Source organism: Lacerta agilis, chromosome 1, assembly GCF_009819535.1.
Source record: "Lacerta agilis isolate rLacAgi1 chromosome 1, rLacAgi1.pri, whole genome shotgun sequence".
NCBI classification, from domain to species: domain Eukaryota; kingdom Metazoa; phylum Chordata; class Lepidosauria; order Squamata; family Lacertidae; genus Lacerta; species Lacerta agilis.
Genome location: NC_046312.1, coordinates 125,698,877 through 125,715,256, shown reverse-complemented (window position 1 = coordinate 125,715,256; position 16,380 = coordinate 125,698,877). Strand labels below are relative to the sequence as shown.

Sequence of the window (16,380 nt, the reverse complement as noted above, 5' to 3'; positions counted from 1 at the left end):
TCCAATCATGTATGGGATGTGCAAAATGGGCCATGGCTAGTTGCTGGGCTTCTGCAAGCAAGCCTCTTGTTTCCTACTCAATCCAGCAACGGCAATGACTGCTGCTTGGAAACCAAATGTGCGTTCATTCTATACATGCTCCGAATTTTACGTGGGGGGAAATAAAACGGGGAGGGCCGTGCATGGCTATAAACCCAGAAAAGAGAAGTTTCTCGCAAACAACCCTACTGAAACAAACTCTTCCAGAAAAAAGCTGCACTCCTATGCACCGTTACCCGGGAGTAAGCGCCACTGAACATAGGGGAACTCGCTTCTGAGTAAGCATGCGTTGGGGTTATGTTGTACAACACCAGCAAGCTGCCTTCTGTGCAATCAGTAATTCATTTCGATGTGGTCTATCTGCTCAGTGGGTTGGTTTCTGGTTCAGCTGTCTCAAATGCTGGGCCCCCAAATTAAGTTTAAAACTATACTCCAGAGCACGTGCTCCTCCAGAAACAGGGGAAAAAAATAATAAGCAGCCACTGAGGCATTTGTAATGGAGAAGCAAGAAAGATTCGATTTGTAGCACATACGTGAAATCCCCTTCTGGCACGCACAAGCTAGAAGCCACCATCTAAGCCATCAGCAGTGACCTCCCATCTCCACAGAGAGGCCGTTTATTGGAGAGGGTAATGGAAAGGTGACCTTTCTTCTCACCCTCCACCAGAGACAGCCCCCTCAGCGGCCGACTGGAGCGACCCAGAGTGAGAACGTGCGGCAAACCTTGTGCAGAGCCTGTTCCAGACATAACTAGAGAGCCTTGAACATTAAGACCTTCTCTGGCAGGTATCAGCTTGCACGGCCCTCTCCCCTCAAAATAAAATTTAAAAAAGTTTAGGAGAGAGGGAGACGAGGTTCTGTTCCTGCCTGTCTTCATTCTTCATCGTCTTATAGGATTAAGAAGCAGAATGCTTGATGCAAGGCCTCTTCACTCACTCCAGCTATTTCGGTGAAGAGGCCCGACAATCTGCCGCCCGCACTCAAACTCACGCACCTAAACTGTACTAACGAGAAGCTTGCTTTGCTTTTAAAAACGATGCGGGCTTAGAACATGGAGCTGCAAACATCAAAAGCTGTCTAACTCCCAATTCCCAAGGCAGATCACTACATCTCGAGAAATCAACCTACCAAATTCAGGTCACAGTCCGAAGGAGGGTAGACTTAGTGGAGAATCTGCAGAGCAAACCGCTCCAGATGACTCCATGCCAGATGGGGAGCGTAGACTGTGAGGGCCTCGGGGGGTGGGGGGTAAAGGGGACTGACTCCTGAGAGTACGCGTGATGCAGATTGTGCTGCCTTCAGTGGTTCTGGCTCCATCTCAGGGCCATGTGCCTTGTTGCCTCTGGAGTCATGTCAATGGAGTCTGTAGCCCCTCCTGAACCCGTGCCCTGGCAACTGCCTAAAGTCAGGGTCATGGTGCAACTGAGCCAGAGGCGTAGCAAGCCCAAGTGGTACCCGGTGAGGATTTTTTTTGTCACCCCCTCCCATATCCCTTCAAGTCACAGTGAGCGTTTTGCGTTCCCCGCTGCAAAGCATTGTGGGGGAATGCAAAACGCTCACTGTGACTTGAAGGGGTGTGGGCGGATGGTACCCCAGGTCCAGGTGGACTGAGTAAAGCAAGCACAGCTAATGCTTTTGCAGTGCTGTGGTTGAGTCCTAAGCCCAAAGCCACTGGGTTTGCTCTGGCTTGTGCTTGAGGCTCTAGGTGGAGGTGCCAAATGTCACCCCTTGAAGATGGCAGTGCCCTGGTGAAATGTGCCAGGCTGCTGGGTGGCTCTTCCCAGCTGTGCTGCTGTGGCTCTTACCAGCAGGAAGGAAAAAGCAAAGTGTGTGCTGTGTAAGCCAGCTGCTGCACTGAGCAACTTATGAGTTGTGGGGTGGGCATGCTGAGAATCACCCCCCTCCCCTGGAACGGACTGCCCCCCCCCAGCGACGCCCCTGAACTGAGCCAAGCCGCACTGTATAAGGGAAGGCAACAAGGAAATCCCCGGACTCTAAATATGTGAGGTAGTCAGGCCATGAGAGTGCTAAGCACATTTCACTGGTTGCAACTCCCATCCTATCAATGGGGGTTAAGATGGGGGAGGGGGCCAAATTCAGAGCCAATCTATGCACTGGGGGTTGCAGGAAAGGGGAGAGAGACAACATTAATTCAGAGGACTTCGAACTAGCCTGATACACACCCACCTTCTCTGCATTCCTTGCTTTCTCCCCCAAACAAAATACCCCCTAAACAGAACATTTGGTTCATTTTCTAGTGGAAACTTCGCCTTGTTTCCAAGAAAAGAAACATTAACCAAGGTGGCCATAAAACAACACTGGAGTAATAACGCTGCCTTATCTCCTTAGGGAAGATGAACAAGTACAAACTGTCCGGCAAAGTGACAAATGATGTAAATATCTCCAGTTGATCTCCCTGCTGTGCCACCCAGGCAGCCCAGGAATGAAAAACACAAATGGCAGTTTAATCACCAACCTCTTGTAGCCAAGTCACTGGCACTTCAAGGTCTGGATTCTCAGAGAGAGCAATTCAACCCTAGGCCAAGAGGGGTGTGTGTAAGGGACTCTGTGGGTCCTTACTGGCTCAAGGCTGACCTTTCTTCCTTCTATTCTACCGTTAAATGGTTAAACCTTACTGGGAAAGGATGCTTTCCCCCCTTTCTCTTGCCTTCAGTGTGGGTAGAAGCCAGAGAAAGAGAAACTTTACTGAATAATATTCAGTTCCGGGGGGGGGGGGGGGAAACATGTGCCTATCTAGACTCAATTAGCTGGAAAAATCAAGTTCAACTGGGTCTTGGGTTTAGGGAAACCTCCGGGGGGGGGGTATTCTAGATCTGTATGAATAATGGGATATTTTCATGATTTGGTCTCTGGACAGAATGGTAGCAAGGAGACTTAATTTCCTTCTGGGGTGGGGCCACACCTGGAAAAGAATCCATACTTTTTCTCGCATAGTCAACCAGGGATCAGTATTTGTGCAACACTGATTTCTAGGGAATGAAGTCTACAAATAAAAAATGCATTTCCAGGGCATCATCTGGGTCACGGGCTAATGTTTTTATTTCATAAATGCACCTGTTTCCTTGCTGTCGTTTCACCTTAACAGACTTTTCAAGCTTCTTTCAGCTCCCTTGGGCCCTGGTTCTGTGATCCCACCCTCCAAGACAACCATTTCAGAAGGGATGTATCATCCTAGAGTTTCGGTGGTACTGCTCACACCACAATCCCTCCTTCCCCATCGTTAAATCATGCTTCTGAGAAATCGGCTGCGGCCACCGAGGGACCCTAATATTCTGTGTCTAGCTGCTAAAGTTGCATAGGGTAGGTTCAAGGTGTGCCTGTGACTTCCTTTCTCTCCATCGGATGCAAGTGCATATACACAGTCATCTCTTGTAACACGTAAACAGATGCCACAGGGTATATACATGTAGATATGGTACGTGAAGTGCCATATTTCTTTTCCCTCTCATCATCTTCTACAGTGTGATAAAGCCAGTTTGGAGCCAACGGACTTTGTCACTCTATCCTACTGCTAAAAATAGTTGCCCATTTCCTTCCGACTTAACGCTGCAGATTCCATCACCTTTAGGATACACGTACCAGGACCCGCCTTAAACCAACAGTCCGTCCTGCTTTGGGCTACCAACTCTGGGTGGCAGCAGCTTGCAAGGCGCTTCGGCTGCTCTGCCACTCGGGAGTCCCTTCCGGAGAAGCCGCGTGTCAGAATGAATGCTGGATATGGCCAACCTAGGACACGTTCTCTTTCGCCCACGACCCTCCCCGCTCCCCCATATCCTGATGATCAATATGTTAAGCATTTCCCTCCCCTGATCAGAAATAGCCAACTATGCAAGCAGGGAAATGCTCAGTGGAAGGGTCTCAAGTAGCAGGGCTAGGAAACATAACAGGTGAAGTGCTTTAACAAGCGGCCAAGGGAGATGGATTGTTGGCCTGGGCTCAGATACGTCTCCTTGTGGACATTTCCTAAAGGTAACAGGCCCTGCTCTTACAGGCTGAAACCAAAGTAACAGAACAACAACAACAAGGGGTTGATCTTTTAACATCCCTAGTCTTGAGTGGGAAAAACATTGGCAACTGTTTTAAGCACAGTGGTACCGTGGTTTAAGAACAGCTTAGTTTATGAACAACTTGGATTGTTGCAAACCCGGAAGTAGGTGTTTTGGTTTGTGAACTTTGCCTTGGAAGCAGAACATGTTCCGCTTCCTGTTGAGTGTGTTTCATTCGCAAATTGAGTCCCCCGCTGCTATGGGAAAGCACGCCTTGGTTTAAGAACGCTTTGGTTTAAGAACGGACTTCTGGAATGGATTAGGGTCGTAAACCAAAGTACCACTGTCGTTGGATAGGGGGTGGGTTGTTATTTTTCGTTTATAACTTTATAACTTATGCTTTATAGCCTATTTAGGCAAACATCAAAACACGCAAAGACCAAAAAATGATAAACAGGTGCAGTCGTACCTTGGATCCCCAACATCCTGGAACTCGGACGTTTAGGCTCCCAAACGCCGCAAACCCATAAGTAATTGTTCCGGTTCGCAAATGTTCTTTTGGAGCCCGGACGTCCGACGGGGCTTCTGCAACCTTCTGATTGGCTGCAGGAGCTTCCTGCAGCCAATCAGAAACCACACTTTGGTTTTCGAACATTTTGGAAGTCGAACGGACTTCCGGAATGGATTTCGTTCGACTTCCAAGGTATGACTGTATTTGAAAACAACTATAGATTTCTGTTGGGGGAATGCGTGGTGGAAAACCCAGTTCTGCTGTCATGGGTTGTATCCAACGCAGCACTAAGCCACGTTGTTCTGTGGTTCCCCCAACCCTCTGGAGTACATTTGGGGACCACACTGGGAAAGGAGGGGGGAATCCCCTTCTCCTAGTGCCAATCCAAAAAGTTTGTTGAGCTGAAAAATCCCTGGCTGCTGCCTTGAGGAATCCCCCAACCAGCCTCAAATATCCCAGTGAATACCTGGCAGCTAGAACTTCTTCCATTTGTTTCCCTGCCTTCTACTGAGCAGTGCATGTGGGATCCTGCTTCAACTAGGCTGGAAAGGACAAGCAGTGAAGGACTGGGAGGAGAGAACCCTTGAGGTGTGGGGAGGGACCACAGCTACCTTGCCTCCCGTTTCCCTGGCAAACTTTCAAAGCGCAAGAGGAAATCTCTGGGCTGCAACCTGGCAGTCCTGCTTAGTCCCATCAAAATGTTTACACAATCTTTTCTGACACGAAAATGGCCTGTGGAAGTCATCCCGTGTCCTTCAGTTGCAACTTGCGAGGCACAGGGGCATGCGAATCGCTCCAAGCTGTGCTGATGTGGAATACAGCTGTGCCTGGGCTTCTGTCAGGTTAGGGTGCCTCATATATGAAAACACAGCAGAGTGAAGGCACATCCAAGCCGTCTCATAAAATCCACCCCTCAGGCCATACAATCTCATATGTTCAACAAAATTACTTTTAGGCTGGTGTTTCTAAACTCTGCTTCCAGTAAACACGGGGCTTGGCTTTTGTTTTCATTTTCAGGGGTAACTAGCAATTTGCATCTGCCTTACTTTTTGTGAAGAAGCTAAGGAGCATTCAACAAAGCATTTAATTTATACATGGCAAAGGGCTGGCTGGCATTCAGAGTTCTCACCGTGGGGATAAATCTGTGTCTAGGGTGTACCAATTCAGGGTTCAGCCACACTTCCACTTGTCCTCCATGCTTTCTAGGTCTGAGCAGTGTTCTGTTTGCCCAGCCACTATCCCCAGGAAAACCCACTCTTTAGCGCCAAATCCGAGCAAATATCAATCCGCCAAAAACCCAATTGATGTTTGTTCCAAATCAGCAGCAAAGATTGGGTTTCCCCAGGGGAAAGCGGCAGGACAAGCCAAAGTCCGGATGAGCCCCCGGGCTGCATGACTGAATATTCCTCCATATGAAAAGAATCTCTGCACATAGAAAACTAGCACATCAGGGAGAAGGCTGGATTAGAGCACTTCTACTAGACATCTAGGTGTCTGGTTTTGTTTGTCATGTAGGATTCCCAGCCCGTCACAGAAGAACATTTGTGCATGTGAAACCTCACCTGAAAGAGTACAGCTGAGACACTAGTCAACCAGCAAGAGCTAGGCCAGAATTGTAGCTGGGTGTTTCTGCAACCACAGATTAAAATGTGGATCCCAAATTCTCCATCAGAACACGCTGTGAGGATGGTCCAGTATGGTTGCCCTTCTGTCTTTTGAAAATGTGACAGAATAGGACCTCAGACCGCCATTTCTGTCTCCTTCAACTGGAGTGAGAAGGGAGCATGCCTGAAGTAATATCCTATGGTTTATTAATAGCTCTGAACAAATATGCCCAGGACTGGGGCAAGCAATGCCCTCAAAGAGGTGCTCCGCTGAGAGCCCAGCATGCTTTGCTTCATCCTGACCATACTTTGAATGAAGACGGGATCACTGGTGTGCTCATGGGCCAGACTGCTGTACCAGGGAACCTCCACTCTGACTTCTCGCATTAAAACCAAACAAAATGCCAGAACCGTTACAAATACAATATTTGGCTTTTAGAAGCCGAGCTGCCATTCATATGTAGCAGGGCTGCAATTCACTCTCTGGTCCATCCCTGCCTCCTCCCACTCCCATTGATAAAGGGCAGTATATAAATTGAAATAATACTGTAATAGTAATATGCTAACCAAAGGAAGTGAGAGCTGGACCATCAAGAAGGCTGATCGCCGAAGAATTGATGCTTTTGAATTATGGTGCTGGAGGAGACTCTTGAGAGTCCCATGGACTGCAAGAAGATCAGACCTATCCATTCTCAAAGAAATCAGCCCTGAGTGCTCACTAGAAGGACAGATCCTGAAATTGAGGCTCCAGTACTTTGGCCACCTCATGAGAAGAGAAGACTCCCTGGAAAAGACCCTGATGTTGGGAAAGATGGAGGGCACAAGGAGAAGGGGACAACAGAGGATGAGATGGTTGGACAGTGTTCTCGAAGCGACTGGCATGAGTTTGACCAAACTGCGGGAGGCAGTGAAGGATAGGCGTGCCTGGCGGGCTCTGGTCCATGGGGTCACGAAGAGTCGGACACGACTGAACGACTGAACAACAACAACAAACGCAAAGGCAGTGGAAAGGAGAGAAGGAGATTCCTAGCCTAGCACAAGCACAGCAAGCATAGAAAGACCTGAGATCATAGTTGGTGGACAAATACAGCAGGATTTGGGCAATCATATTATGCAAATGACAACTCCAGTTAACTAAATGAAAGCAAAGTTTAACTACCTGCCATTCATGAATGAAGGCTTAAGGGAATTCCCATTAGCTCTACAGATTTGCTTGCAACGCCCATGTAACTTCTCTGCAATGTAAGAACAGAACATGGGCCTGCTGGATCAGGCCAATGGCCCATTAGTTCAGCATCCTGTTCTCACTGTGGCCAACCAGAAGCCCATGGGAATCCCAAAAGCAGGCCCAGAGCACACGAGTGTTAGCATCACGTCCAACAGTGGCAAAAACTTGGGGTTGAACTATTGGGTCTGCTTCCTATTAGGAAAATAATAAATGAGCCAGTGTAATCTAAGTATAAAAATGATCACGACTAGGTTGCTAAGGAAAGTTTAAGCATTAACTTTCAGATCAAAGCAAAAGTTTATGGATGTCTGTGTACGTTTCACCCTTGGCCACAATAGATGCACTACCTCTCAGTGTTCAACGCCAGACGACTTTACAAACTACTTTTCAAAGAGAAAACACCTTCTCCCACCCACTGAGAAGGCATCTCTTCTGGAAGTCAAAGCCAGCAGCTTTGGCGATGCGTCAGCAACGGCTTGAGAGATTGCTCCAGGAAGAAGCAGTCTATCCAATGATAAATAAAAAGGAAATGATTTAATATAAGCAGAAAGCTCTCGGAGGCGGATGCTCCCTGCCTTTTCGCCGCGCTGGGGTTTTCCATCCCACAGGTGAAAAGAGCGTTACACAACGAAACGAAATGAAAAATCTCTCGGGGTGGAAAGGGGCTGCCATGCTCCTTTCCCCCCACACCACAGCATCTCCACTGACTCAGAAACAAGTTTAATGAAGAGGACAGTCTCTCCAAATCCCTCTCTCCTTTTGTTTCCCTCTGAAGGGTTTTATCAACTCGAGGCATCCCATTTTCTTTTCTCCAGGCCAGAATTAAGCTATTAAATGCACAATTTCACCCTGCTTCTCTCTTACTAAATGTCAGCCTTCAAACTCAGGGTGACAGTTGCTCCTGTGCTCCAGTCCCCCCCCCCCCACAAAATCCCGCCTTCCCTGCTGCTGCTGTGGTCCCAAAGAGCCCCACCGCAGCCGCTGCCTTGCCATTTTTTGGCTGGGATGCAAAACCTCTCTGTGCTAAATATTAATCATTGCCACCTCATTGCACTTCTAATTCACTGCTGATTTGGGGGGTTAAGCCTCCCTGCGGTTGCCGTTCATTCCCCCCAGCCCCACACCTTAAAGCTTCATCGCTCCTCCCTAGGCGCTGCAGAGGCACAGGGGTTTATCTGTAGCCACATTTATCTCTGCTACCACGTGGCCTCAATTTTATTGCATGTGGGCGAAGCTGCTGCGTTAAGACCCAACGACCTAAAGCTTTCACGTGTCCTTTTAAAGTCGGTGTGTTGCAGGCAGGGGGCACACCTGGGAGATCCAGGGATCTGTTCCAACGCTTCTGACCATAGCTGTCAAGTCTCCCTTTTTTGTGGGAAACTCCCTTATTCCAAGCCGTTTCCCGCAGCTATCCCTTATTGTTGATATCCCTTAAATTTCCCTTATTTCCGGGAAGGAGAGTTGGAGTCCGGGGACTCCTTGGGTCCCTGCCTTTCTCAGCCCTGCCTGCCTGCCTGCCTACCTCACAGGACTGTTGTGGGGATTAAATGAGGACTAGGACCAGGGAGCTCCTTGGAGAAAAAGGTGGAATATAAATACCTAATAACAGACAGACCGATATATAAAGAAGATAAAATAGACGAATGTTTCTCGGCAACAGGTGCTCAGATTCAGCATTGCTGCCCCTAACTGGAGGCAGAGCAGAGCCAACCTGGCCAGAAGCCATCAGTGGTCCTCTCCTCCTGCATGAATTTGCCTAATCCTTTTCTAAAGCCATCCAAGTTGGTGGCCATCGCTGCTCCCTGTGGCAGGGAGTTCCAGAGGTTAACCGTGTGCTGCGTGAATAAGTGCTTTCTTTTCTCTGCCCTGATTTCTCTTTCCTGGGAGCTCTTTCCTGGTGTAAATTAATTTGTAGCCTGGGGGGATTACCGCGGCGTGGACTGTCCCTGAGAACTGTAGACTGTCCCCAGGACAGGTGAGGGTGCTGATCCCTTATTTTCAAATCCGAAACTTGACAGCTATGCTTCTGACCCAGGCAGACAAGAAGTGTGGGGTGCTTCCACTCTCTAGTCTGTGTGAGATGGAGATGAAAGCAACCCCAGCTCAGGAAAGCCCTCAGGCTGTGCAGTCTGCAAACACTGGCGCCTCTCACAGGGTACCTGTGCCGTTAACATCTGGGTGACAAGCAGAAATACTGTATCTGGAGGTAGATACGGTGGAGAAGAAATGCACCAGTTGAACTTCAGCCTGTCACACTGCAGTTAAAGGCTTAAGAGCCGCACTTCTTTAAAAAAACAACAACAACTAAAAAGTGTGCATCAAGGTTCACATACTGAGCAGCGAAGGATATTGACCCAGGTGAAAGAAAGGGCACCTGAAATTCTTCCAGCTCCCACTGGGAGCCAAAATGCAGTTTTTGCACTAAAGAGGAGCACAACTGATGCATCAGTTAAGAACACCTATTTGCATTTCATTTGGGGGCTAAGCACCTACAACTGACGTGAAGGCTTGGAACAGGTTTCCGTTTGGGAAAATCCTCCGGGAGCTTTTGGACAACTCAGAGGGATTCAATAAAAGCGGGAGAAAAACTGTTCTGTGTTTTATGGGGCAAATAACTACCAAGCTACTTGTCTGCAGACCCTAATCTAGTCTAGTGCCACCTGCTGGTGTTGAGGGATAATGCAAATGTAAACATCTTGCATAGCAGCAGGTCTTGTGTTAGTTTTTCCGTTTCTTTCTTTTGCACACACACACACACACACATTAATTTTTTTTTTAAAAAAAAATAAAATTAAAAAAATCATGCAGTAAGAAAGAAACTGCTAAAAGAAACGCAGTTTTACCTGAAATTTCAAATGTGTGTTCTCCGGGGAAAGCTGCGATGGGTTCTGTAAAGAAACAGGAGAGTTGAACATTAGTCTGTGATCTCCAAGACAACAAATGAGAGATTCGCCAAGACGGCCCTAGCGACATGTGATCCTTGCAACAATGCAGAGAGCTCAGACTTACAAGAGCCTCTTTGTGTAGCTTCCCCCAAATTGCAGTTTTAACTGATTGTCGCCCCCTGAACTTAAGAACTCTGCTGGAAGACATATCTCTAACAAAGCAATCCTATGTGTATTTACTTGGAAGTAAGTCACAGTGGGTGCAATGGGCCTTACCCCCCAAGAGTAAGTGTCTTTAGGATAATAATAATAATAATAATAATAATAATAATAATAATAATAATAATAATAATTTGTACCCTGCCCATCTGACTGGATTTCCCCAGCCACTCTGGGCGGCTTCCAACAAAAACCAAATACATTAAAATATCACACATTAAAAGCTTCCCTAAACAGGGCTGCCTTCAGATGTCCTCCAAATGTCTGGTAGTTGTCTATCTCTTTGAAATCTGAAGGGAGGGAGTTCCACAGGGCGGGTGCCACTACCAAGAAGGCCCTCTGCCTGGTTCCCTGTAGCTTTGCTTCTCGCAGTGAGGGAACCGCCAGAAGGCCCTCGGTGCTGGATCTGTAGCCCGACTCAACTTTTTCCTTCTAGAGCAGCGGTAGGCAACCTAAGGGCTGGGGGCTGGATCCGGCCCAATCGCCTTCTCAATCTGGCCCGCAGACGGTCCGGGAATCAGCGTGTTTTTACATGAGTAGAATGTGTCCTTTTATTTAAAATGCATCTCTGGGTTATTTGTGGGGCATAGGAATTTGTTCGAACCCCCCCCCCCCCCGCAAAAAAAATAGTCTGGCCCACCACACAGTCTGAGGGACGGTGGACCGGCCCGCGGCTGGAAAAGGTTGCTGACCCCTGTTCTAAAGACATCACGAGATCAAAGTGCCAAGCATTCATTCCCGACATACAACAGAGAACACAAGAGTCAAGTTGAGACATGTTTGGAAAGAGATTTTTATGTATAACATTAGCAGCTTCCGCAGATGCACGAGCCTGTAGGTGGCGTGAATTCTCCCCTCCTCTTGCCCTGTATTTCACATGCTCTGTGGTGCCTGAAGCTACACGTTGCATAGTCAAATAGGAGAGTGTTCATCCCATGACTAAGCGCCTAGCAACATTGCTATGTTACTCATGCTTTTAAGAAAAAGTATGCTTGCTGGCCAATTTCATTTTAAAGAGAAACCGGGTACACAGCTCTGGTCTGCAACCTATGTCCGCTGCCGAAAATCATCCCCTACCTCCACACTGCTTTGATCCTGCAGATGCTGTTGGCTGAAAATAACAGGCCTAGGGACAAAGAGCAGCGTTTTTCGGCAGGAAATTGGCTCAGGAGCCCAATCCAGATTATGGGTGTGTTCCAGAACATGATTCTGCAGCTGCTTCCCCCCCCCCCGCCCCAATTTTACAAATCAGTTTCGTTTGTTGAGACATTAGGAAGAAAAGGGGTGGGCGGGATGGGGAGATGGGTGGGGTGGGGTGACGATGTTTCTATTTTACTTAATATATGTAGGGTTTGGTGTCGGCGGTTTGTGTAGGTTCTCTGTTGTTCGCTTGCGCTCCTTTGGTGGTGAGAGAGGTTGGGGTTGGCGGAGGATGTGATTGTTCATTTGTGGTTGGCTGTGGTGATCTTTGGTTTCCTGTGTGAGTGGGGTGGGTGGGTATTTTGGATCAGGTTAGCCATATTGATTTGTATGCTGTCGGTAGTTTTTTGTCATTGTCTTGTTGCGCTGTGTGTGTGATGAAGGTGTCTTCTTCTGTTTGTCCCCGTGTCGGCTTCAGCTTACTGGTTAGTTTTTCTAGTAGGGCTGTTTCCCATACTACTTGGTACCATTGGTCCATGTTTACTCCTGACAGGTCTCTCCAGTGTCTGGCTATGATGTTTCTCTTTTAAAGCAGTAAAAGAAGCAAACGGGCCAGAGAAGCAACACTCAGAAAAGCAGAAAAGCTCTGCGATTCCATGATTACTTTCCTTCTGCATTCTGCCTGGGAACGCAGTCTCTAGGCCCCAGCGCAGTTTCAATGGAGTGCTCTGAAACAGTCACCTTTCCGCAGAATGCAAGTGACAGGTTTGTCAAAAGAACACAATAATAATAATAATAATGTGAGTTATTAGATCCTTTTCTCAAGTTGAAAAGGAATTTGATTACTTCTCTGGGTGACAATTTTGAAGCAGTAGCTTGCCACTCCAGTTGCATCCTTTTTGTCGTGGGGGGAGATGCGCAGAACGTCTCTGGCATTATTTCATACGCTGAATGATTCATCAGAAGAACCAGCTTCGCAGTCAAACACTTGAGCTCAGTCCCCCCCCCCCCAGAAACTGCTCTCAAAATCCTACTTTGGAGACAAGCATCCCTGTGGGGCAAACAGGAGCTACAGGGAGGTGGGTGCAGTTTAAACCAGGAAGACAACGTGAGGGAGAGGATTAAGTTATTGCTCCTCAGCTGCTGCAACCCCAATCTGAAACCTCTCTGGCTGCTTTTGCTTTAAAAAAACAACTGCACTCCCTATTCACAGATTTCCCGCCGCATCTCATTTGATCCTCAGACATTTTCGCATTTTACACAGCAGACAAAGTTTGCAACTCGTATACCAGTGCAACCTCGGTTTTTTCTATGGCAGGGGACGGCAACCTAAGGCCCATGGGCCACAAGCGGCCCATGGGGGTCGTTTAACCGGCCCATGGACCGCCGCCACCTTCTTGGGGACCCCCGCCACCCGATTGGTCGGCTCCTGTGCGCCACGGTAAACCGGCGCAGAGCAAAGCGGAGACCACCTTCTGCGGCGCTGGCCGGCTCCTGCAGCCAATGGGAAGCTGTGCACGCCTTCTCCGCGCCGGAAGGAGCGCCGGAAATAGTGTTTGCACATGCATTCATGCATGCACACTCCTGCGCACCATGGCGTCTGCGGGACCGTGAACCGGCCCAAGCCACAAAAACTTTCCCGACCCCTGTTCTATGGGATGGATGACCTGCCTAGATCATGAAATGGCCATTGTATGTTCTGGGGAATCCTAACACAATTAATTTTCCAGGCAAGTGTACGCAGATATTTAAGAACACATGTCTGTGGTTTAATGTATTTGGTCTATAAAGTGTGGAACTGCACTAAAGCATTTTGTTTCTTGTGTAATTTCCAACAGTGAGCATGTATATGGGCCAAGCTTGCCTGGAAACCGAATGCTCTTTCTTTTTTTAAAAAAAACAAGTATACTGGCTTTCCCCTCCACAAATGGCTTACAAATGTAAAAGCAAGCAAAAAATTCAGCAATGGTCCGATGATTAAATGCAAGCCCAGAGATTAAAGAATAGCCTCAGAAGTATGTTGCTTCATCTTTGTGAAGTAAGACAGGCTGGGAGGTGCCCTTGTGTTATTTACTCGTGGGTAGAGCTGAAATCACCCATGTGCCCTTACTCTGAACACGGGGGGGGGGGGGGGATTCAGACTTATGGCAAAGAAACAGAACTGAGTCAACTCTCTTCTAATAACCAAGTAGCGTTAGACAGAGCAGGGGAGACTGTGAATATGTAAAGCTCTTTAATCAACTCCAGAATTCTAATTCAAGGTATTTTATTAAATGATTCAAGATAAAGGTGTAAGAGATATCAGAGACTGTACAAAAGAAAATAAGCAGTAATTTCCCAACTAATTTTCCCTCTAATACGGCCCCTACATTAGTGCACTGGTGTTATGTGCAGTCAGGTGGAGCTGAATTGAGCGAGCTGAGTTATCTCGGGCAGCAGAGACACACTCAAACCAACCCAGTTTTCATGTTGTGTGCCAGAAAAAAGTGATGATGGACGGGTCAACCACCTAGTCTAAAGGGGGCATGGAGGTATGGAATGCCATCATGTAGATTGGAACCCATGGAGATGGGTGCTTAGCACCAGCCATTCACAGAAATCGGGGAAGGAGGGATGTAAATGGGGGAAGAACTCCTTTTGGGTTCTTGCTAGATAATAATAATAATAATAATAATATTTATTATTTGTACCCCGCCCATCTGGCTGGATTTCCCCAGCCACTCTGGGCGGCTTCCAACAGAAATCAAATACAAAAATATCAAACATTAAAAACTTCCCTAAAAAGGGCTGCCTTCAGGTTTTTTCTGAATGTCAGGTAGTTGTTTATTTCCCTGACCTGTGATGGGAGGGCGTTCCACAGGGCGGGCGCCACTACCGAGAAGGCCCTCTGCCTGGTTCCCTGTAGTTTTGCTTCTCGCAGTGAGGGAACAGACAGAAGGCCCTCGGCGCTGGATCTCAGTGTCCGGGCTGAATGATGGGGGTGGAGACGCTCCTTCAGGTATACAGGACCGAGGCCGTTTAGGGCTTTAAAGGTCAGCACCAACACTTTGAATTGTGCTCGGAAACGTACTGGGAGCCAATGCAGATCTCTCAGGACCGGTGTTATGTGGTCTCGGCGGCCACTCCCAGTCACCAGTCTAGCTGCCGCATTTTGGATTAATTGCAGTTTCCGGGTCACCTTCAAAGGCAGCCCCACATAGAGCGCATTGCAGTAGTCCAAGCGGGAGATAACCAGAGCATGCACCACTTTGGTGAGACAGTCCGCGGGCAGGTAGGGTCTCAGCCTGCGTACCAGGTGGAGCTGGTAGACAGCTGCCCTGGATACAGAATTAACCTGCGCTTCCATGGACAGCTGTGAGTCCAAAATGACTCCCAGGCTGCGCACCTGGTCCTTCAGGGGCACAGTTACCCCATTCAGGACCAGGGAATCCTCCACACCTGCCCTCCTCCTGTCCCCCAAGAACAGTACTTCTGTCTTGTCAGGATTCAACCTCAATCTGTTAGCCGCCATCCATCCTCCAACCGCCTCCAGGCACTCACACAGGACCTTCACGGCCTTCACTGGTTCTGATTTGAAAGAGAGGTAGAGCTGGGTATCATCCGCATACTGATGAACACCCAGCCCAAACCCCCTGATGATCTCTCCCAGCGGCTTCATATAGATATTAAAAAGCATGGGGGAGAGGACAGAACCCTGAGGCACCCCACAAGTGAGAGCCCAGGGGTCTGAACACTCATCCCCCACCACCACTTTCTGAACACGGCCCAGGAGGAAGGAGCGGAACCACTGTATAACAGTGCCTCCAGCTCCCAACCCCTCTAGCCGGTCTAGAAGGATGTTATGGTCGATGGTGTCAAAGGCCGCTGAGAGATCCAGCAGAACTAGGAAACAGCTCTCACCTTTGTCCCTAGCCCGCCGGAGATCATCGACCAGCGCGACCAAGGCGGTTTCAGTCCCATGGTGAGGCCTGAATCCCGATTGGAAGGGATCCAAATGGTCCGCTTCTTCCAGGCGTGCCTGGAGTTGTTCAGCAACCACCCTCTCAATCACCTTGCCCAAGAATGGTAGATTTGAGACTGGGCGATAGTTGGCCATATTGGCCGGGTCTAAAGATGTTTTTTTAAGAAGCGGTTTAATGACCGCCTCTTTCAGCGGGGCTGGGAAGGCTCCCTCACAGAGGGAAGCATTCACCACCCCGCGCAGCCCATCGCCCAGCCCCTCCCGGCTAGCTTTTATAAGCCAGGATGGGCAAGGATCAAGGAGACAGGTGGTTGGTTTCACTCGTCCAAGCAGCCTGTCCACATCCTCGGAGGTAACAGACTGAAATTGATCCCACGCAACTGGACTAGACAGGACTCTGGCACTCTCCCGCCCTGGCCCTGCTCCCACGGTGGAGTCTATCTCTTTCCGAATCTGAGCGATTTTATCTGCAAAAAACTTTGCAAACGCATTGCAGGAGATCTTGGGGTCCCTACCAGGCCCCGATGACGAAGGTGGCTCCGATAGATTCCGAACCACCTGAAAGAGTCTCCTGCTGCTATTTTCCGCAGATGCAATAGAGGCGGTGAAGAAAGTCTTCTTCGCCGTCGCTATCGCCACTTGGTAGGCTCGACGTTGAGCTCTAACCTGTGTTCGGTCGGATTCAGAATGGGTTTTCTGCCACCGGCGCTCTAGCCGTCTCAACGATTGTTTCATCGCCCTCAGCTCCGGGGAAAACCACGGGGCTGTCCGGGCTCCATGCAACCG

General features: G+C 48.6%; 1 protein-coding gene across 3 annotated transcripts in view; it reads right to left on the bottom strand.

Moving 5' to 3' along the window:
- NRP2 (neuropilin 2) overlaps nt 1–16,380 on the bottom strand; it is a 216,527-nt gene that overhangs the window by 36,724 nt on the left and 163,423 nt on the right. For 2 of the 3 annotated variants that reach the window (XM_033170016.1, XM_033169999.1), the window contains exon 15: nt 10,233–10,277. The exons of the other annotated variant lie outside the window; for it this stretch is intronic. In XM_033170016.1, the coding sequence (XP_033025907.1) occupies nt 10,233–10,277 (45 nt within the window). The remainder of the gene's footprint in view (nt 1–10,232; nt 10,278–16,380) is intronic. 3 annotated transcript variants of the gene reach the window in all.